Here is a 22,516-nt window from a genome sequence, read left to right as displayed (position 1 = left end):
TGCCTTTCTTAGCATGCATTCATGAAATCAGTTTACTAGCCACAGGATTTACATTTCAGATCTATCTGGCAACAGTATAGTTAAGGAAGGAAGGTCAAATTTATATGATTCATTTCTTTTTCATTTTTTTGCACTCTCGTGGTTAAAATTTCTTGCTATTCATTCTCTTAACGGTTTCTTCTGACTGGCATCAACTTTAGATGTATTATATTTGGTTCATCAATTTGTTACATCACATTTGATATTGCTAATAGAAATGTGTGAGTTTGTCTTTTGCCTTTTTAGCCCACTAGCGTTGCTTATTTATTTTGACATCTAGTATTTGTCACAATGGAAACCTCCAGGACAGGATGTGTACTTTTGCAATGCTACAGCTGTGTAGGTACTTGCTGCAAAATTTGACAGGCGCTTATTTGATTACTTATATCTATAAGTGGAATTGAATTAGCCGGTTAAGATCTCAAGCATGTATTATTTTTCTCTGTCTGATGTATCATTTCATTTCATGTTATTTATAACATTGGCTTGATCTCATTTTTGTGATTAGGTAAGCTATTAATCGTATATCTTCACCCATCTTCTTGGGGACTATCAAATGTTTATGTCCCATTTCTACTGTTTCTTTGGCTTGCTATGCAGGCCACATCAATGGCATTGGGAAAGCCATTAATTGGTTACCGGCTGTAATAATCTTTACTCCTTTGAGAGATCTTCCTATTTGAATTGTTCCATGGGTGACTGAAAATCCAAATTGCTCTGCTACGAAATCTCGGTGTGTCTTCTTGAATTTGTTCATAGGAATGATAGCTTATTTTAAGGAAGTCGCAGTCTAAATCTATGAATTATACCACTATGTTTGCTTCATGAAGGTATTCAGGAAAAAGGAGTTGGAAGACTTGGCCAACATCACTTCTATAAATGGTTACAAACACTTTTTGCCAAGTGAGTTTCTATTATGGAAATGTGTAGTGTATTGGCTCAAGACACCAATAAATATGACATCGAGAGTTTGTTAATCCATATTCCTTCGGAATAACCATACATTTTAAATAGTTCTAATTTGTTGTCATGCGTGCTTCAATGCAACACTCATTTACATACTTGCTCACAATAATGTGCAGCCACCCTCATTTGTTCCTAGGTTTGCTACCGTTCATAGAAAGAGGATGTGTTTGTGTGTCAACGGGGGGTATTGTTATCATCTATTCCAATTTTATTCTCGATAATTTATTACTATAAATCCCCGCAGCAAAGCACGGGGAATCATCTAGTTTTTTATATAAAACAGTGCATTAATCTATTATATTAATCAAGTTCCGTTTTTTGTTACAGTAGTCAAATATGAAACAAAAGACCACAACAATTAAGTGGAATAGATTCCTTTTTCAAGAAAATTGCTTTGACTTCAACCTCCAACATTACTAGCGTCGAAAATATAAATACATCAGAGGAGCAACCTATTGCAAATAAGAATACTGATGATCAAGAGGTTGTGGCATCGGTAGAAGTCATAGAACAATGTATTGGAAGCACAACTTATGAAAAGGGACCCTGTAAGCACCAACAATTTTGAAAACCCCCTCATGATAAGAAAGAGGAAGCACATCAATTTTATATTCGGGAGGGTGCTTATCAACCATACATGAAAGAATATCCATACACGTTTATATTTTGACAGTGCGCCCCCCTCGTACACCCTTGTCTCGCTCCTCCCCTCCAGGGCGATCGGGGGGGGGGGGGGGGGGGCAACCCTAGAACCCAGTCACCCTGATCCCATACCTCCTTCCCTCTAACGCCGCCAGGGGACAGCGCCGAGCAAAGTCCGTGCATTCGACGGCGGCGGTAGAGGGCTGCTCCTCCTTCCCTGGCTGTAAGGCGGCAAGGGCGCTAGTTCCGCGGAGGTGCGGCCATCTTCCTCGATCCATGGCGGCGCGGTGGTTTCTGGTGGAGGCGTTTGTAGTGGTGCGTGTTGAGATCGCCAGAGGATGGAGGTGGCGCTGGGCGTGGCCGGTGGCGGCGTCCGGCCCGGATCCGGACCTGGCGGTGGCGGCGACTCCGGCCCGGATCCAAACATGGCAGTGGCGGCGCCCCTCCGCCAGGGATGACAAGCCAGGTGGTGGGTCCTTCTAGTGGCGCCGGTGGCAGCAGATCTTTGGATTCCGCACCCATGGACGTTGCAGGACGTGTGTGGCGGCCAGTGCTTCTCCCAGCATCGATGACACTTAATGCGGGATCGTGGCGGCAGTTGCCATTGTATGGGCGACGACAACAGCGGGCACGATGGTGGGTGCTCCTTATAGTGCCCAAAATTGGGGCGGCGTCCCCTCTTCATCAACAGCGGCGGACTCCGAGGTCGTGTGGGCGACTCGGAGTCTGGATCTCGAGGTGGTGACGGCCTTTCTGAGGCTGGTGGCGGTATGGGATGTCCCCTCCGTCAATAGACCGGGTTCGATGCGGCTCAGCAGGTGACACATGTGCCTCTTTTGTAGTTGTCGGGTAGTGCCTATCGTCGGCAGGTGAAGCCACCGGTGGAGGCGCTACCGGCGGATGCTACGCATGACGTCTTATTTGGAGACGTCAAGTCATGCATACTACCGGCAGGTGATGCATGGTGGCTCTGGCAGAGGTGTCATGTTTAGTCTGTTTCTGTTGGATTGAAGGTGGTGCGATAGTAGCAGGAGGCAGGTGGTATGGGACTTCTTTGTCTTCCGTTCTCTTCTCCAGAGGTATTCGGCTATCTGGGCATCGGTGGACGGATAAGGGTGAATGGTACAGACGGATTCAATAATGAGTTTATGCACTCCGGTGGAAACACATGATCTCTGATCAGGCTATGTTGACACGCACCTGCGTCGTGTCCTTGATGAAGGTGGTGGACTGAAGCTTGGCGTTGGGGATGAGAATCCGGAGTTCAACCTTGTGGTGGACTCGCCATCATCAGCGCACGTCTGGTGATTCCTTCTTGAAGGAGTAGCCTAGGAGTTGTGTATTTTTCATTTCTGATGTGTCTTGTAAGATAGGGTTAGTGGCTATCTAGGAGAGTTACTATCGCGAGGTATATGGCCTCAGGGTTTGTTTTTCGCTCTATTTCTGAGTCGAGGTTGTTAGGCTGCTTGATTTTGCATTATTAATAATATATGGCTGCATGCATCATTCTGATGCAGAGGCCGGGTCATCCTCCTTTTCTAAAAATAAAAAATATTATATTTTGATCGACAATTGCACAAGCATTTGCAAAAGCAGTTGCAGAAGTAAGACTAAAGCTTAAAGTTACAATTGATTCTGTTGGTGCAATAATTGGCCCCCTTGAGTTCTGGAGATTGTTGCCAGAAATAGGGATGAACTGATTTATTTGCTAGTGCATGCACAAAGAGAGAGATAGTCCGTGCAACTCTGAGGAAAATGCTATGTTCGGTGTTGAAGTTCAAAGAACTTCACCGAAGATTATCTGTGTGGCAGAGAAGGAAGAGCTACATTTTGATAAGAAATGAAAGCGAGAAGATATATCAAAGGAATTCACCCCTTAAAATTATTGCTCACGCAAAGCAATAGTGGTTCGGTTCATCCAAGGAAGAATGACTACAATTGAGAAGATTGAAGGTGAAGTGAAGACATAGCATTAATTTTGTTTTCTTCTTTCTCTTACTTGAGTCATAGGACCTCCGTACTATGAAGAGGGGTATAGGTTCTCGAAGCTTAGGTCCATTGTGATGCTTAGCTGAAACCTATGAAAGACTGAGAGAAATCTCTTTATGTTCTGAATGACTACCTGTTAGCAGAAGAAGTGGTTCCTTGGAGCTGCAAGAGATATCTTTCGAACCAAGGAATTAGCATTTATTGTTCCGCAAGAAATGTTAACGTTGTGCTCAAAATCCGACCGTTGGAAACGTGTTGTTTGGCCATTAGCTGATCCGTATGTCCAATTTGCTCATTTCCCGTCAGGGAAGGCCACGGCTGTAAATAGCCACCCCGCAACAACGTTGTCCGTTGGCTGCTCCGCTTAAGATTTTGAGAAGATTGATTGAGCATCGCCTCGCAAGAGATTTGAGTTTACGATCCACCGAGAGAAAATTACTAGCCAAAACATAGACGGTGGTTGAGTATCACAATAGTTCCGAGTTAGAGTTCTTGTACCCATTACTCTTGAGAGCTGAGCACTCTCTAGACGGATAGATGTCAGCTTGAGTGTCGAAGAGTAATTTTATTCACCAAGCAAAGTTTTGGCAACCAATAGTAATTTTGGTTTGTGAAGAAGTCTGACAAAAGTTTTGAGATCACCGACAGGTATATACAACGAGTGAAATCAAATAGAGCCTGACCAGCTTCGAATTGAAGGAGAATAGGACGGAAAGAGGTTTGCTCATGTCTTCTATCACAAGTCTCTCCAACCAGACATAGTTTTTTGGCAGAAGGGCGAACTGTTCTACCAATTCCATTTGTCGCCATCGAGTACCACTGGTTCATTCTACTCTACTGCATTCCTTTCTATGGTTTATATTCGGTGCTTAGTGTCGATAGATCTCTTTGATATTATATTAGTTGTTATTTATATTCACATGCGTTTCTCATGTTGTACAGTATATTTTAGTTCATTGTTCTCAAGGTTGTTTGTTTGTATGCCCGTTCTCTGTGGTGTTACATGGTCATTCAACTTAGCTATATCCTGAGTAACATCTCGCAATAGTTTGCATTTGTTCTGTGTTGTGTTTTACCTCTCTTGTATTTCCCCTCATTCGTAAGCATCTTAATTCATATTTACTTGTATTGTTCGCTTACTCATGTTGTTCATTCGGTTAGTGTACCGTGTTACCATTGTTGTCACGAAGATTGTGAACTATTACTCTCGAACAATTATAATATCTTTCCTCAAAAGATTTGCTTAGCTCTCTTTGCCTATCATTCGGCATGGTTCTGCCCATTTATCTTCAGAGTTTGATCTACTCAGCTTATTCTGCTTTTGTGTTTGGGTCGGTTCAAAGTTTCAAAAGAAATTTTGAATCTCCCATTCAACACCCCCTCTCAGGTCGATATAGTCTCTGTCCTAACGGATTCCACCAACTAAACAAGATTTTCCTATTTTGAGAATGACAACCTTATATTACTACTTTAGTAAAGAAGTAACAATTTCTTTTCTTAGTGATTTCATGAGTTTGTTAACATTTCAAGCTTGTGCTTATAGAGGTAACGATGAATCTTCGTGATCTACAAATTAAGGTAATTTTCTTGAACCGCTGAAGTTGTTGCCTTATTATAGCAAACTAATAAGTGTGTATACTTGTGTACGTGCAATGCACGTTAATATTAGGCAAAATATTAATCATATGCATAATAATATTAGGCAAGATATAAATGGCATGCTAATATTAGGTAGGATATAATTAATTGGTTAATGTGGATGCTGATATTAGGCATGGTATTAATAGGCCAAAGGATGCTAAACATGTTTAATGCTAAACACCAAAGCGACCTGGGCCGTTGGATATATGCGGTTGAACAGGCAAGATTTATTGCATCTCCACAACTCGCTCTTTTTATACCGATGTAGAGAAATGATGTTGTCTTAAAACATGCACCAAAAAAATTCAAAGTATACCTACCAAATTGCGCAACAAGAAATTCTCGAGTTACTTTCTCAAAGTGTACTAATAAGTTATGTATGATGGTAGATGAATTTAAAATTTGGAAATGGCTCTGGTTTTTTGCCACACCCCCCTCATGTCCAAATCCTGGCTCCGTCCCGGCACCCATCCAACAGTCGATCACACTTCAGATCTCACACCATCTATTGGTTCTAAGGGCATCGACGAAGAAGTTGCCATCTTCCAAAATTCTGGGCTCCATTCTCTTCAATTGGGAGCTCCAGTTGGGCATCACGAAACAACCCATAGGTCACGAAGCTGCCGCTACATCGACGTGAATCTCCCTCAGCTGCTCATGGTGCCCACCAGTGCCTTTGCCCCGCCGCGTCCAACGGCCATGCACATGGCATGGCTGAATCGACATCAACATGGTGGACCTTCCCGAGCGTGTCGCCGTCTTAGACACCAAAGGCGATGGCGCTGCAGCACCGACTTGCTTCGAATAGGAGGCATAAAATCTCTGCTAGAAGGATATCACATTCGAGCAGAGAGAAGAAAACATAATGTCTTTATACTATTGATTTTATTCTAATAGTATTAGTTAGTCCATCAAATGATTGGAAATGAATGGCTCCTATCATTTAAATGCACCATAAAAGAGCTCCGGATGATATTACACATTAGAATTACAAACATAGTGCATATTACAACCATAATTACAATCCTGGCGGTGACAGAGCGCATCCAACTTAGAATAGAACTGAGCAGGTACGCATATGAAGATATCAGTGTCACAAGGACAAGACATGACCAATCGTTTTCTAGCACTCCTTGGGGTTTTCGAGGCTCATGTCATGTACATGGCTTTCGCTGGCTCTGTAGTTACGGTGTGCAAAGCACATAGGTTCTTTCGGTTGTGGGATCTCAATGTCTTCGTTATCCAGGCTTACTACCACCCAAGACATGAGAGGGTGAGCATCTGGGTCATCCTGCACCGACAAGAGTCCGATATGGATGCATCGTAAAGCTTCAACGAGAGAGCAACCCTTGATGATAGATGAGTCGATTAGATCCATCACTTTCCCATCCTTCCTTAAGCTCCACGCCTGCATGAAACCAATCATGTCATTAATTAAGGCCACAGTATAGTACCACCTTCATATTAGTTGAACAAATTCTGATGACTGAATAAAGTTTTTTGAAGAAAAGAAGGATAACCTGCAGCCTCTGTATCCAAAGATGGACACAACTATAATCATTAAATAAAGTAAAATATACTCACATAATCTATAAGGTTCTGAGTGCATGCACGTGAGCTTGTTGGGGTTGTGGTGCCGATTTGACGGAGATGATGCCTTCCATTGCATATTCAGGCGACATGTATCCGCTTGTTTGACAATTAACCATGGTAAATTTAAACTTATTATCCAGTGGAAGCACAAAAGTTAAGGGATCCCGTAATTGTAATTCCTCACTACTCACAATGTTCCAACAACTCAATTGGTATGTCCTTCCTGTTCATTGACACCAAAGCTCCTAGTTGTACCAAAATCACATATTTTGGGGCTCATATCAGTATCCAACAATATGTTGCTTGCTTTGAGATCTCTATGAATCATAACCAATTTGGAATCATGGTGGAGATAAAGGAGTCCCCTAGCTATACCAGTGATTATTTTAAATCTTGTGGGCTAATTGAGTAGTGATTTTCTTGTATCATCCATCAGGGACAGAATTAGATAAATGATCTTGTCAGTGATGTTTGACCCAAAATAGAGATTTCACAACAGGTGAGTAGAACGTACTAAAAAAAAAAAAGAAGTAATCCAAACTTTGGTTAGGTAGGTATTCGTAAATCAAAAGCTTCTCATCTTCATGAATACTGCAGCCCATAAGTTTGACCAAGTTTCTATGTTGCAACCTGGAAGTCAGAGCTATTTCATTTTTGAACTCCACAGCCCCCTGGACAGAACCAACACGAAGCCTTTTCACAGCAATTTCCTTACGATCTTCTGACGTTCCCTGAAACATGAGGTATTATTGAGTCAAGAAAGTTAAATCTTCCAATATTAATGATCTAACTATCTCCCTCGCCAAAAAGGGTCTAACTATCAATAGAAATATCTCTTGCCTTATAAACACTGTCAAACCCTCCTTTGCCAAGAATGTTGGATTCAGAGAAATTATTTGTCGCGGCAGCAATTTCCATGAAGTTCAAAATGGGAAACTCTATGTTACTATCAGCAACCTCATTATAAATTCCTGTAGCTCGTCGCATCATCCTTTCCCAGACAACCTTGCTTCCTTGATTGCCTATCAGGAGTGTGTGCACCATCTCTTCAGTTTCTTGGGACTAGAGATAACATTAAAATTATAACTAAAGAAAAAGTTTCATACCTCGAGAGGCATAGATCCAAATAAGCCCCACGCATATGAATATCAGAAAACTTGAAACAACTGGTAATACAATTTCTAGGGTTGTGATCTTTCTCATGTTGCCTGCACAAAAGTAATATAAGGAGAATCACCAAAGTTTGTTAGTGCTAATCACCACATTCATAGGAAACACCTTTCTCAAATACATGCATAAAAACATGAGGGCACACTTTCTCCAAATTCTCTCTTTAGAAGAAAATAACACACACACACACACACACACACACACACACACACACACACACACACATATATATATATATATATAGTGTTACTATTCATCACCCAGGATGCAGAATAAGTTATTCTTCACTCGAGATATTTTTACGATCACTTCATAATCAAATTACATTTAGAATTCAAATAGTTACATTCCTATTGATTCACTACGTAAAATTTGGCATAAGAAAATAAAAATATAGGTCATAAGACAAGAAAATTTGCAGTTTATGTACATTTTACACTATGTTTTTACGTTTGTAATTTTACATAACATAAAATATTTTTTACGGCGATTATATATTTTCTTGCAGTCTCTTTTTACTTCAGAAATAATAAAAAACTTACGAAACGTAAAATTACGGTGCATTGATGGTAAAATAGAGGGGGTGAAGAATAACTATTCCTCACCCAGGGGGATGAATAGTCAATCCCTATATATATATATATATAGACACACACACACATATCATAAGCAAGCAGAGAAAGAGAGCAAGTTATTAATCATGCATACCTTGTAATCTTTTAGTCCGAACATATAGGTTCTCCCCTCCTTGAGTGTGGTTCTCCATGTCAATCAAATCTCCCATCCATCCCAGGCATCTTGTGCCATCCCCATCAATATCCATGTTGCTCATCTTGGAGTAAGCATATGCCACGCAGGAGCAATTGCTTCTGCTTTTCTTCGTGCACTCAGCAAAGCTTCTGCTCGGACATGTATGAACTTGTCAGGGACCTTCATGACGGGAAAGGCCAACAAACCGTCTCCATGGGTGCACCTTCGCACCTCCTTCTGGCGGCATCCCTGTGAGAAGCTACCGGCGATCCATCCTTCACCATCCCTCGGCTCAAAACCGTCAAGGCACTAGCAAACTGGGACAACTTCTGTGTTGTCGCAGCAACCATAAAGACCATAGTAGCCATACATATTGCACTCATGTTGAGGCTCTGCATATAGGGTTCTCCATGCGTACATGTTGCTCTCCCAGCGTAGTGTATTTACCTTGCCTGAGTAGTCAATCTCCATCCTGACCAGCAGGACAAAAAGTAGCCAGTCGGCATGACGAAGGACATGTACACCTCATTGTCGGCATGATGTAAGGCCGTGTAAATGGTAGACTCGTTGAATCCACCAACATAGAGGTAGTTTGTCCACACCGGGCTTCGCCGGTGTGGCCTCCAGCCATTCCAGATGAAGCACTAGAGGAAGCTGCTAGGGTCTGTGCCGTAGGAGAACTCACCGGTGGATGGGTCCTGTTGGCCTTTCCAGGAGACGAGGTCCTGCAGTGGAAGCGTGTTGTGGCTAAGCCTGAGGTTCATGCCGGGTAGGAGAGTGTTGGCCGAGTGGTCGAAGCTTTGCCATAGGATGGCACTGTCAGCTAATGATCTAAGGATGAAGTTGCCAGTGTTGTCCAACACTGCTTCCACCGAGATGGAGTTGACGCTGATGTTATTGTTCGTTGTCCAGAGGACATGACCATTGCTATCAGACAAGACTATGTTGGAACAACTAGCGACGACAAGATTTGCAGAGGAAAGGTTAGTGGTGATCGGTGCCGCACGGTTAGAAACCCATACCACCGTGCGCTCCAGGATGTCGTCATACCGTATGCCAACATAGTGATGGTTCTTGGTGGAGTCGGACGGGGAGAAGAATCCCAGGGCAAACACCCCATCTTGATAGACGAGGACACTGCCAGGGAAGAGCAGCTTGCCAGCGACAAGCTGGTTATCGGATGCACAAAGAGGCACCAAACTGAACGGCCAAGAAAGAAGCAAAAGAATGGCATACACAGGAAGGGAAGAATACATTAGCATTCCTAGCCAGCGTGCTCTCCTCACCTCACAACCATGTCCTTTAGCTTCGCCTCGACACCCTGAACCTCTACAACGAAGATTGCAAGACCGAACGCCCTGAATCATCACCATCGTGGCCTTCTTCACTATTTGTAGCCGAGGTCGCCGTTGTCGATTCGTCGCCTACAGCCCATCCCCGAGCTCGCTAATGTGCTCTACAGCCTTACCATGAGCTCCATAGATTTTCCCTCTCTCCTTGTCAACGTTTTCATGCCGTAGTGTCGTTAACCTTGAGCTCCCTTTGCTCATCACACATGAGATCATCTAGACGCTCCAGTGACGATTTGGTCACGTGCCCATGTCAAACTACACCGCACGCAGCCGTAGAACAACACTAGCAGAAAAACTCGTTCGAATCCGTGCTCTATAGCTTTGTTGCCTGCAATCACCAAACTTCGGCCATGATGGAACTCACCCACTGGCGTCGTTTTCGTCCACCCACGGCCATCCTAATGCCACCCATCGATGTGCACGCGCACCAACAACCCGTAGAGGCTATGATATCTTCCAGCCATCACTGGAACCGGTCGTACGAGCAACTCTGCTTTGCCCTACTATGCGTTGGCGACTCACGCCGGTCGGAGTTTACAGTGGGCCCACATGCCTATTTTGCACAGTCCCAACTCATCCATGTAATGGTCAAAGGGGTTGACCCAATGGAAATGCTGCATTTGGCCTTATGTGAGGATCAGCTAGAGGGAGAAGGGCAAAAGTGATGTATGTTTGTTGCCATGGGCAAAGCTGAGTAGAACTAAGGAACCGAGGGCACAAAAATAGAAATCCCTTTTATTATTGGTTCACTTCAGTTTCATTGTCGTATCATCTCACATTTCACATAAGTTCCAGTATGGCATCAAATTGAATTTGAACTTGTTCATAGCATGTTAAAGTTTGATTTTATTTTATAGATATAAATATCATGAACATGAATCTGTAAACAGAATCTAAATCAGATCATTGCTTAAAAGTTAATAGTGTTACAAAATTTAGAATCAGACTAAAAGTATGGGTGGATGGATTGGGTGGTGAAAGAATAAAATAGTCTGAGTGCAATAAATGCCTTGTCTCTATACAGTGGGTGGTCCCACGAAACCAGTGCAAAACAATTGTATTCATTATGTACACATACACACATGACGAGCATGCAAGACCCCGGTAGAAACCGGCACGGTTTGTTTTTCATTTAGCCCCAGTTTCCATATGTTAGTCTTCCATAGTCTGGATGTGTTACCCATGTTTGCAGCTGCGATGGCATGCTGATTCTGCTGGATTTTTGTTTTCACGAATATGATTCTGCTAGTCTTGACGAGACCTATGCCCACTTTGTTGCTTTCTCAACCTGATGTTAGTCTGCAAGCAAGTCTAGGAGTCGGCGACTCACCTTCTTTTCCGATGCCGCTACACGATCAGAGTTTGGGAGGTGATTTAATCTTGACTGGGTAGCGATGAATATGGTCAAAGACTGGTACAAACATATATTTTTTTCCGACTGAATTGCGATGGTTTGTAGTCGGTTGTTGCATGTTGCCCTGATGGACCACGTGTTGACCCGCATTTAGTTGATCGGTGGTATCTTGATTCTTCGGGTGTCCTCTTTCTCTCGAAAGAACTCACCAAATCACATACGGTTCCCTCCATGCTTATCTCGAACCCTGCTGCCCACGGCAGGTTGCACATGGCTTTCTTCCTAACGAGCATCCACATATCTTGCTTCTGAGCCCCACCCATCAGTCATCTAAATTTCTGCCGCGCTCACACCCGGTATGTCGTCGGCCCGTGCCTCGCCATTGGCCACCACCAGTCCCCGGCCTGGCCCGCCGACTCTCCGTCATGGCCTTCTCCGACGGCGGCAAGCGGCTGCGGCGGATATCAGACACATGGGCAGCGGTGGCGGGTCGATTCTCGACTGGCTGGTGGTGTGCGCCGCCGCGCAAGGGCAGAAGCATCCAAGCGCAGAACCACCGGCACTCCGCCGTCCTATGTCGCCCAGGTGTACCTCTTGCTTGACGTGCGATTGTCCTTGCGTCGCCGGCGCCTGGACCCAATGCCCGTCCAGACCACCGGCGTCCTGCCGTCCCATGCTACCGGAGCCTTCCGCCCCGCATCGTCGTCGTCGCCGTCAGGAAATTCGGCCTGAGCTAGGCTACCACCGAAGCGGACGCGAGAAGGCACCCCCAGCTTCTGTCTATGCGCCTCCGCATCAGCTGCAGGAAGGTAAACCCACGCCGACTGCCTCTAGCTCGCTCTTGGTCGTGCACCCCGGCGCCCCTTCCGCTGCCTCGCGCGCGCGGCTTGCGTTCTTCGGCTGCGTTATGTGTGGTTCGTGGGCTAGCTAGATGTGTGTGCGCTAGGTGGTTGCATGTGTTCGGTGTTCGTGATGTGCTCTACAGCGGCAAAATACAACCGATGTTATCTCCTTTTCCCGTGTCTATGCATCTCTTCCTCCGTTCGGCATCCATACATCCCGAGAGACACTGAGATTTTCTACATACGTAATCAGGGGAGGTAAATATTCCAGGTCTGTCTAGAACACATCTAGATGTGACATAGTTATGTGTCACATCTAAGCTCATGTCCACTTTGTTTGTGGTTTATTTTTTTGTTCTAATTTTTTTTCATTTCTTGTTGCTGCATTATATATTTATGGAAGTTTAGATGTGACATGCTTAAAAAAACATTTAGATGTGAATTAGTCAAACTGAATATCCTCTACTAATCATGATTTTTTTACAGATTTTCACCCACCAAGTCACATCACCTTCCTATTCTCATGTATACTTGCATATAGACATTATCAAGTCGTTCCTGGAAACGTAGCCAACCACTGAATGCATCCGCAAGCGATCAAAACTTGAGCAACCAATCCGATACCAGCGACAGGCCGACACTGCGGGCTGACCAAGCACCAAATCAAAAAGAAAACGTACGTACACTCATCAGCATGTGTACCCAGATTTACCAATTGCATGACCTCAAGTTTCGCAGGGATTTCAAAAATTATTTCAAAAAAAAGGAGAAAACTCAGACCCTTCGGTGCTTTAGTGCTTTGTTCTGCTGGCGTGATATTTTGTTTCGCTCCAGCCGACCAAATAAGTATCTACGTAAATATCTGTTTTGTACTATCTGTCCTTAAAGAGCATGTGATTTTTTTGCTTTATTTCTGCTCAGCTGCTTAAGTGCCTTCTCTTCCTCGACCTTCCATACCGATTAAATACATTGATTAATCGCTAGAACAAAAGAAAAAAATGTGCTTTCACTTGCACCACTGAAATATCTGATGAACATGAAGGGATATCTGTATGTATCTTCGCTGAAAATCCGCTCTCCTCCCTATGTGTATATATATCCCTTGGATATAGTTGGCCGCATTTGCTTGCTGGTGCATGCATTCACTGGTGCGGCATGGATTTCGGGGATGATGTGATTGCGTGCATGAAAATCCGATGGTATGTGACTACGTGCATGGCAGTCAGTTCTATTTTTTTCCTTTTTGCATGTGGGCGCCGTGTTGGCTGTTGCTCGAGAGATTTTTCTCTAGCTATTTTTAGTGTGGAAGGTATAATTAAATGCATATCAAGGATCCATAGTGGGGCGTTTTTGCCAGTTGTCAATGATGAAGTAATGTATGTTTATTATACAAATCAACGTTCCATATGTAGATGATTCCCAAATTCAATCCAGTTATACATGGATGGTATTAGCCTGGATAGAGATTGACTGTCGGAAGTAATTTTTTCTAATATTAATATCATCGATTATGTGCCTGCAACTTCATTGCGCCTTGAACATGTACTCCAAATATTTTTGGGTTAATCGTTTTCAAATATTCAATAGCGGCAGTGCATCATAAAATTTATAGTGACACGATTATACAGCATCATCATGCTCAATTACTAAAATTTGACCAAATTTATGATGTTGAAGAAGTATTGGACTTTGACTAAATTAAATATGTGATATAGTCTTATCGTTTACTATTTCGCTTCTTTCATAAAATTGACCAACCTTCATTTTCATCATCATCCATCATTGGCATAGACCATCCATGTAGCCTATCCATATTTCCAATTAGAGAAACATGACTTCACATGAGTTGACACATGCAACAAAAAAAATATACATCACTGGTTCATGAAGGCAGGAAATAGGTAATAAAAAAAACAAAAAGGATCAACACATAAGCCTATCTTCACGACACACAAATCTCAACGAAACGCACCAATAATGCACAGTGTGCACCATGAAGTCACAAAGAGAAGCCTTTTCACGACAAGAGAAGGCACACACCAATCAATGGCAGTTCAACATGGCCCATTAGCAGATAGCTGTCCATCAAAATGAGTTCACACGACATAATAAGATTCCGCCAAAGATATGCAATAATTTTTCTGACCTCACACACCATTACATATCTATCTTCAACATACTCAAACTGAAGATCCAATAATATCATACATCAGCGCTTACCAACCGCAAGATCACTTGCAACAATTTACAATAGTTGTATGCCACTTCAACACGGACACCAGTCCCGCAGGAGGCCGCACTAAATTGATATAAACTACAAATGGATGTAATGTGTTTAGTAGTCCTATTAAGAAAAGGGTGAGGTGTATTTCTTACTTTGTAAGGCGTAGCACTCGATCATTCCAATAACAAATGCATCCCCTCCAATTTGCATTTATGATGGATTGACTTTTTTGTAATCACAAACTTATGCATGTAGAGTTTGTCTTCCAACTTTAAATTCATCAGAGGAAAGAAAGGCAACATATATCTACATGACGTATCAACGGGCGTGCCAATTGCGTGTACAGAGGCACTATCACTAGCAGCAGAACTTGGCATGCAGCATCTTCACGTCGCATCAGATTGAAGGGGGGTGGGGTGTGAACCTATTCATGAAGGAAGCAGTTGTTCTTACGGGTGCGTTATAAAGGAGATCAAACAGATGGAGGAATCATTTAGTTCATGTTCGTTTGTACAGGAACTTTGACCTTCGAACTATGAGGCTCATAAGTTGGCTAGGTTAGGCGTTTCCCTTGCTTATGGGAGACACATTTGGTTAGGCAATCCCCATGATTCAATTGTAATACCTGTAAATGTTGCCTATGATTAATAAAGCCTAGCAAATGTTGCTAAAAAACAAGATCAAGGACAGACTTTATCTGAGATATGCGTATATTTAGCAGACACAGTGATTCCATATAGGCAACTATACGTCGCGGTGTCGCGTGTTACCTCGCGTGACGGTCTTAAGTTTTTAATTGAGGATGACCATGGTTGCCCACCTTTACATGGAAGTGATTTCAAGGCGGTGAGTGGTGGCTGTGGTGTTATGGGCATGATGTAATGACTATTTAGTGTATGAATATGTTTCATAGTGTAATAATATTTTGGTGTATGAATGTAGTGTAAAAACACTGGAATTGGTAAAGCACTCTACGACTTTTATCACAGGCTCTAATCCTGCTGGAGGCTACACTAGGATGATCTTATCTAGCAAGAATCGTCTACGCTTCTTCTATCTCGCCGTAGTAGTGTCATGGCATAATATCCGTTTTGTAAAATCCGGACCGTGCGTAGTTTCAATAAGTACATTTTGTCGGATATGCATCAGTTTATGTTCTCCTGTTTAGTAGCATGTATTGTACGTGATGGCAATAAATGAACATCCTTTCATCATATCATCCTATGTTGGAATATTTATGCATGTATAAACATCTATTTCCATTTCAAATATTTTTTATGTGATCCTATCAGCACAGCCCTAAGAGTACTTACCATAAATAAACATCACACCCCATATAGATATGCTGTGTCGACGAGTATTAGTTTACAGAGGGAGTACCATGCATACAGAGGGGTATCAAAGTTAAAGGTGAATGGACAGAAAATATTCAAATATTTCAAAATCTTGAGCATATTCGGTTACACAAAAGAAAAGTGCTGCCTCGATCGACAGTGGATGCATGCATGCATGGGAGAGCAACGGGAACACATCCGTCGTTGCTTCTCCTACCATATGCATGCATGTGCACAATATATTTAAATTATTCACTAGCTATCCACTCATGCAGGCGCATATTTCCTACGCGACTCATACATGGGTATTAATTAATTACGACGATTTTGATCAACTGAAACTTGGCCGGTGTGGATCAATATTCCGGTTGGTAGGTTTTGCCGATCTTGAAATCGGTGGAGAAGACCTCGTCGAAGACGTTCTTCATGCCATTCTTGGACAAGAAGCGGAAGTTGAAGGGGCCAACCAGCGGCTTGGAGCACGAGACCTCCCACACGTCGCCCTTCTTGGTCAAGGGCTGCCACTCCTCTGAGCCGTGCTGCCGGAGCTCCACCTCTGACAGGCTGTCGTTTGGCCTTGTGTAGTCGATCTTCAGCGCCAGCTTCTTTTTGTCGGACCCCTTCTGCACCGTCAACTTCACTTTCACGGCCATCGCGCCGGCGAACAGCGCCGCCAGCACCACCACCGTGAGCATCCTCGAGGAGGAGGCCATCTTCTCGGTTGATCCAAGAGATTTGATTGCTGTTATGTGTATGTAGCTGGTGGTGCGAGCTGTGTCTGTGTGGATTCTAATGGATGAACTGCCTGGTATTTATGGGCGGAAGAGAGCGCGCGACCAGCGGCGCTCCGGCGATCTCGCTGGCTGGCTGTGGCCGGGCTTGTCCGCTGATGCGTATGCGGCCCGGCGCCACCATCGGAGGGACAATCTCTGCATGCATGTCATCTCGTCTCTGACGGTCTAACCTGCCCTTTTCTTTCGGCTGGAATGGAGTTCAGTGCCCGTGCATGCTTAGCTGGACCAAGCCGGTCCTATAACCTTGCGTGATCTTTAGTTTGTTGTTCCGATTATTATGAGGCAAAATGGCAAATATGAAATCAACGAAATATCCATGTAATACTCAACGAAATAGCTCTTCGTATCATATCGTCAAACAAAATTTGGGAAAGGGCTAGAAAGGGAGCTTAATTATGCCAAATTACACATGTCTCGAATTCGTCACACTACAACCAGTACGAACACACATAAACAGAGCAAGTACGTACGTGTGCTGTACCGTATAGAGGTGGAGGCCACTACTGGATCTGGATGGACCAATAAGTATTTGGTAAACTGTTTGCAGACCCAAAGAGCTAGGTGGTTAGGGTGTTTCAAACTTAAATCTGATGAATATGAGTCAACATCCCTCTTTCTCGTATGCAAAGTCTGATACAGCCGTCACGCAAAAAAAAAAAACTGATACCCCCGTCAGGGCTATATCTCGCCTAATGCGAGATGATACTCCGTCTCAGAGAAGGCGTTCGCTACATGGGTTGGCACAGTATGACCGGTCTTACAAAGCTTCACGTACCGGTTTGGACCGGCTTTAGAAGTTTCTACACTTTTTTTTTATCGGGTATACTGTGTTCCATCACGGTTTTTTTTTTCCTTTCCTATTTTTCAACACATGTCTATAATTTTTTTTACACATTTTACATTTTTCATATGCAGGTGGAACCTTTTCTAAATACACGTTGAATATTTTCTAAATAAATTATGTACATTTTCCTAAATGCATGTTTCAAGCATTTTCTCACTACATTTTAAACTTTTTTAAGTGGCCTGTAATAGTTCTCAAATCCACAGCCGTCGCCGGCTTGCAGGGGACTAACTCGAGAGCCCTATAGTTGTCGTGTTTTTTTGAAGGGGTGCACAGCTTACAGTGGGCTAAGTCGAGTATAGCAAAGAAATAACACTTGGCTTACGGTAATACAATAGGCATCATTTGTCTTTCTCGTAGCCCAAGATATATACATCATCGTCATCATCTTCTGTATTGTACTGATCTAAGAAGAATATGGCATACTCCCTCTGTTCACGAATAAGTGTACATATAGAAATTTTAGGAAAATTTATGAAATGAAGTAAAAAAATGCATTGAAAAGGTGCAAGCCACAATCTCTCTACTCTTTAATTACCTCACCTCCAATGAGCTAAGTGCATGTAGAAAATAAGAAGATCATGTGTTCAATCTTCCTTTTCTGCGAGAAAACTTACGATCTATTTACCTTCAGTCATGGCAATACAACGAGCACCAGAAATAATAAAAATTACATTCAGATCCGTAGACCACCTAGCGACGACTACAAGCACTGAAGTGAGCCGAAGGCGTGCCGCAGTCGTCGCCCCTCCATCGCCGGAGTCGGGCACAACTTGTTGTAGTAGAAAGTTGGGCAGTCGTCGTGCTAAGGCCTCATAGGACCAGCACACCTGAAAAGCAACCGCCGCCGATGAAGAATAACGTAGATCAGAAGGATCCAAACCAAAGACAGACGAACGTAGACGAGCAACGACGAGATATGAGCAAATCCATCAAAGATAGATCCGCCGGAGACACACCTCCACACGCCCACCAACGATGCTAGACGCACCGTCTGAACGGGCTAGGCGGGGAGACCTTTATTCCATCTTCAGGGAGACGCCGTCATCTCATCTTCCTAAGCAGGACACAAACCCTAATAAAACTGAAAGGAACGACTAAAATCGGAGCCGTCCCACCGGCCCTTGCCAAGATCCACCGCACCCGTTGCGAGTATGAAACAGAGGTAATAAAGACTTGGTGTCTTAGATATTGACAGAAATCTCTGTGAATAATGACGCGTATAAATAATATATGTTTTTTCGAACAATAAATAATATATGTTGATGACGAAGTGTCATGAAAAAACGCGCTCACTGCTGTGTCATGGCGCAGTCGGGTGGTCCGTCGCTATTTTGGCTTAGCCGGGGTCGCCATCGTACGTCGGCACAGATTTAATTTCTGTCTGTCGGCACACCGCTCGAATTGACAAACCAGGCGCTCAGCCGGGCCAAGCTGCAGCTCTCGCGTATGTACGTTCATGTGCTACTGCACCCTCGATCGCGACGACTCGTGCTGTCCTGCATATTCTCCATGTGGTTCACTGATTTATTGCATTATTGGGATTGTACGTGCGACGGCGATATAATGCCCAGCACCTCACGCACGCACCAGAAGGCAGCTGTGACACCAACACCGGCTAAGCTAGATAGTAGACATATGGCGGCGGGAGGCGTGTGGGTGTTCCGGAAGGACGGCGTGATGGAGCTGGACGCATCGACGACGGCGAAGAGCAAGGCGCTGGTGTACGTGCCGGCCAACGAGCCGATGCGGTCGCCGCCGGCGCTGGAGCGGCGGCTGGGGTCGCTCGGGTCGGAGCGCTACTACGAGAACATCGCCGTGGTGCAGCTTCACAGGCGGGACGGCGGCCTCGACCTCATCACCCTCCCGCGCGACTTCGCCAGGCTGCGCTCCACCCACATGTACGACGTCGTCGTCAAGAACCGAGGCCACTTCAGGGTCGTCGACCACGTCTACTAATGTGCACTTTGCACTAAAGCCTCCCAATTAGTAAGCTCTACTAAGCATATGTAGCATGAGTAAGCCTATACCTAGCATATGAAGGCGTCTCTAACGACTTCGCCAACCTCAAGATGTTGTCCGTATCGGCTCAGTATCTCTCTTTCTCTTTTTTGCGGGGTATCAGCTCATTATCTCGGAGATGCTCATAAAGGTAAGGTGTGTGCGTACGTTATGGGGTTGAGTGTATATGAGCATCTGAGCTTGTGATGTGTTCAAAAAGAATAAATATGTGTAACATGAAAGATTCTGTAGGAATAAACCCTTTGTCTTGGGCCGCATGTGTATATATAAAAGGTTTGCCGTGGCTTACAAGCTTGAAATATTGCTAGGATTCTTCCAAATTACATCGAGAGAGATTACAACTCACGCGAGGAAGAATAGAGCAGAAGAAGAGATAGAAATAGTTTAAACAAACATATCTGCTACCTCTACGTAATTATTCTAACATCCTCCCTCAATCCAAACCTATGGAACCTTGTATAGGTTTAGATTGTACTTGAACTCATTCAGTCTCCTCGTGGTGAGTGGTTTAGTGAAGCCATCAACAAGTTGATCTCCTGTGGGAATAAACTTGATGTCAAGTAGCTTACGCGCTACTCTTTCTCTCACAAAATGAAAATCAACCTTTATGTGTATTGTACGTGCATGAAATACAGGATTTGCTGAAAGATAGGTTGCATCAATGTTGTCACACCATAACCTTGCAGCTTGTGGGGCTTTGATCCCTAGTTCATATAGAAGGGTCTCAATCCACATAATTTCAGCAGTTGCATTAGCAGGAGCCTTGTATTCTGCTTCAGTGTTGGATCTTGACACAGTAGCGTGTTTCCTTGCACTCCATGACGCAAGGTTTGATCCCAGAAACACAGCAAATCCACCTGTGGACCTTCTATCATCGGCACACCCTGTCTAGTCTGCATCAAAATATGCACTAACAAGCATGGGGCGACTTAGTAATCTTGATTCCAACTCCCATTGTAAATTTTAGATACCTCGGAATTCTCTTTACTGCAGTCCAATGAACTATACTTGGTGCATGTAAATACTAACATACTTTATTGACAGAATATGAAATATCGGGTCTAGTCAAAGTTAAGTATTGTAATGCACCAACAACACTCCTATAGCTAGTTGCATCATTTGTCCCAAGTAATTGTCCTCCCTCAACTGTAAGTTTTTCAGAAGTGGAGAGTGGTGTACTTACTGGTTCGCAATGTTTCAGTCCTACTCTTCTTAAGATGTTTGTGGTGTATTTTTCCTGTGTCAGAAGTATCCCATCCTTGATTTGTTTTACCTCTATACCAAGAAAATAGTGAAGATCACCCAAGTCGTTGAACGCAAATTCCACGTTAAGATCACGAAGCAGACAGGTAGTGGCTTCTGAGCCGGAACTAGCAACAATTATATCATCAACATAGACAAGAACAAACATAGAGATGTTGCCTTTGTTGTATAGTGAGGTATCTGCTTTGCTTGGAGTAAAACCAAGTTGTTGTAAATGAGTGCTCAACTTGGAGTACCAAGTTCCTGGGGCCTGTTTCAAACCATACAAAGATTTATCCAACTTACAGACATAATGAGGTTTGCTTTTGTTCTCATACCCTGGTGGTTGCCGTATGAACACTTCTTCCTCAAGAACACCATGAAGAAATGTGTTCTAAACATTTAGCTCCCGTAGGCTCCATCCTCTGGAAATAGCAATAGACAGTACAAGTCTAATAGGAGCTGCTTTGACAACAGGGCTAAAGGTATCCTCATAATCAATTCCAAACATTTGCTTAAAACCTTTTCAACTAATCTAGCCTTGTATCTATCTATAGTTCCATATGATTTTCTTTTAATCTTATAGACCCACTTGCAGTCAATCAAATTCTTTCCTTTTTCTGGTGGTACTAGGTGCCACGTTTTATTTTTCATGAGTGCTTGATATTCATTGTCCATAGCCCCTTTCCATTCTTTGTGAGCAAGAGCTTCAGTTAAATGAGTGGGTTCACCGGTACTAGCAAGGAAAGCACGTTTACGTGGATCATACCTTATTGTAAATCCTTGTACTCTTTAGGTTTAAATATCCCAGATTTCGATATGGTAATGTGCTAAGGAATTTCAGATGATGTATGGAAGGAGCAGTCACAATTTTTGTAGTACCAGAACCAACCGCGGAAGATCCCATCAAATCGCCCTGGACTGCTGCGCCAGAAGGCTCTTGATCCGAGGAAGACACGAGATCCAACGAGATTCGCCTCGCAACGGGCGCACCAGCGATGGGACTCCGCGTGGCATCTCCTGGAGACGCAAGACCGGGCGTGCGGGCTGGCGCACAGTTGGCAGGCCCCACGTGAAGGAAATATGCCCTGAGGCAATAATAAAGTTGTTATTCTATAGTTCCTTATTCATGATAAAAGTTTATTATTCATGCAAGAATTGTATTGATCGGAAACCTAGAAACATGTGTGAATACATAAACAAATACCGTGTCCCTAGTAAGACTCTACTAGACTAGCTCGTTGATCAAAGATGGTTAAGGTTTCCAAACCATAGACATGTGTTGTCATTTGATAATGGGATCACATCATTAGGAGAATGATGTGATGGACAAGACCCATCCGTTAGCTTAGCATAATGATCGTTCAGTTTTATTGCTATTGCTTTCTTCATGTCAAATACATATTCCTTCGACTATGAGATTATGCAACTCCCGGATACCGGAGGAATACCTTGTGTGCTATCAAACGTCAAAACGTAACTGGGTGATCATAAAGATGCTCTACAAGTATCACCGAAGGCGTTTGTTGAGTTAGCATAGATCGAGATTAGGATTTGTCACTCCGAGTATCGGAGGGGTATCTCTGGGCCCTCTTGGTAATACACATCATAAGCTTGCAAACACACGACTAAGGAGTTAGTCACGAGGTGATGTATTGCAGAATGAGTAAAGAGACTTGCCGGTAACGAGATTGAACTAGGTATAGAGATATCGACGA

The 22,516-nt window shown here is 43.6% G+C and overlaps 2 protein-coding genes and 1 pseudogene across 2 annotated transcripts; 1 reads left to right on the top strand and 2 right to left on the bottom strand.

The window, feature by feature from the left end:
* Positions 1–6,400: 6,400 nt before the first annotated feature.
* LOC141022057 (receptor-like serine/threonine-protein kinase SD1-8) lies at positions 6,401–10,163 on the bottom strand (annotated as a pseudogene).
* A 5,825-nt stretch (positions 10,164–15,988) lies between these two features.
* LOC109763303 (pollen allergen Dac g 3-like) lies at positions 15,989–16,785 on the bottom strand. Its single transcript, XM_020322143.3, has one exon. The coding sequence runs from the start codon at positions 16,607–16,609 to the stop codon at positions 16,253–16,255; it is 357 nt and encodes a 118-aa protein (XP_020177732.1). The 5' UTR covers positions 16,610–16,785; the 3' UTR covers positions 15,989–16,252.
* A 2,329-nt stretch (positions 16,786–19,114) lies between these two features.
* LOC109763306 (flowering-promoting factor 1-like protein 5) lies at positions 19,115–19,794 on the top strand. Its single transcript, XM_020322148.3, has one exon. It carries the CDS (start codon positions 19,173–19,175, stop codon positions 19,491–19,493), a length of 321 nt encoding a protein of 106 aa, XP_020177737.1. The 5' UTR covers positions 19,115–19,172; the 3' UTR covers positions 19,494–19,794.
* The last annotated feature ends 2,722 nt before the right edge of the window (positions 19,795–22,516 follow it).

Source organism: Aegilops tauschii, chromosome 4 (genome assembly GCF_002575655.3).
Source record: "Aegilops tauschii subsp. strangulata cultivar AL8/78 chromosome 4, Aet v6.0, whole genome shotgun sequence".
Taxonomy (NCBI): domain Eukaryota; kingdom Viridiplantae; phylum Streptophyta; class Magnoliopsida; order Poales; family Poaceae; genus Aegilops; species Aegilops tauschii.
This window is presented reverse-complemented; position numbering and strand designations above follow the sequence as displayed.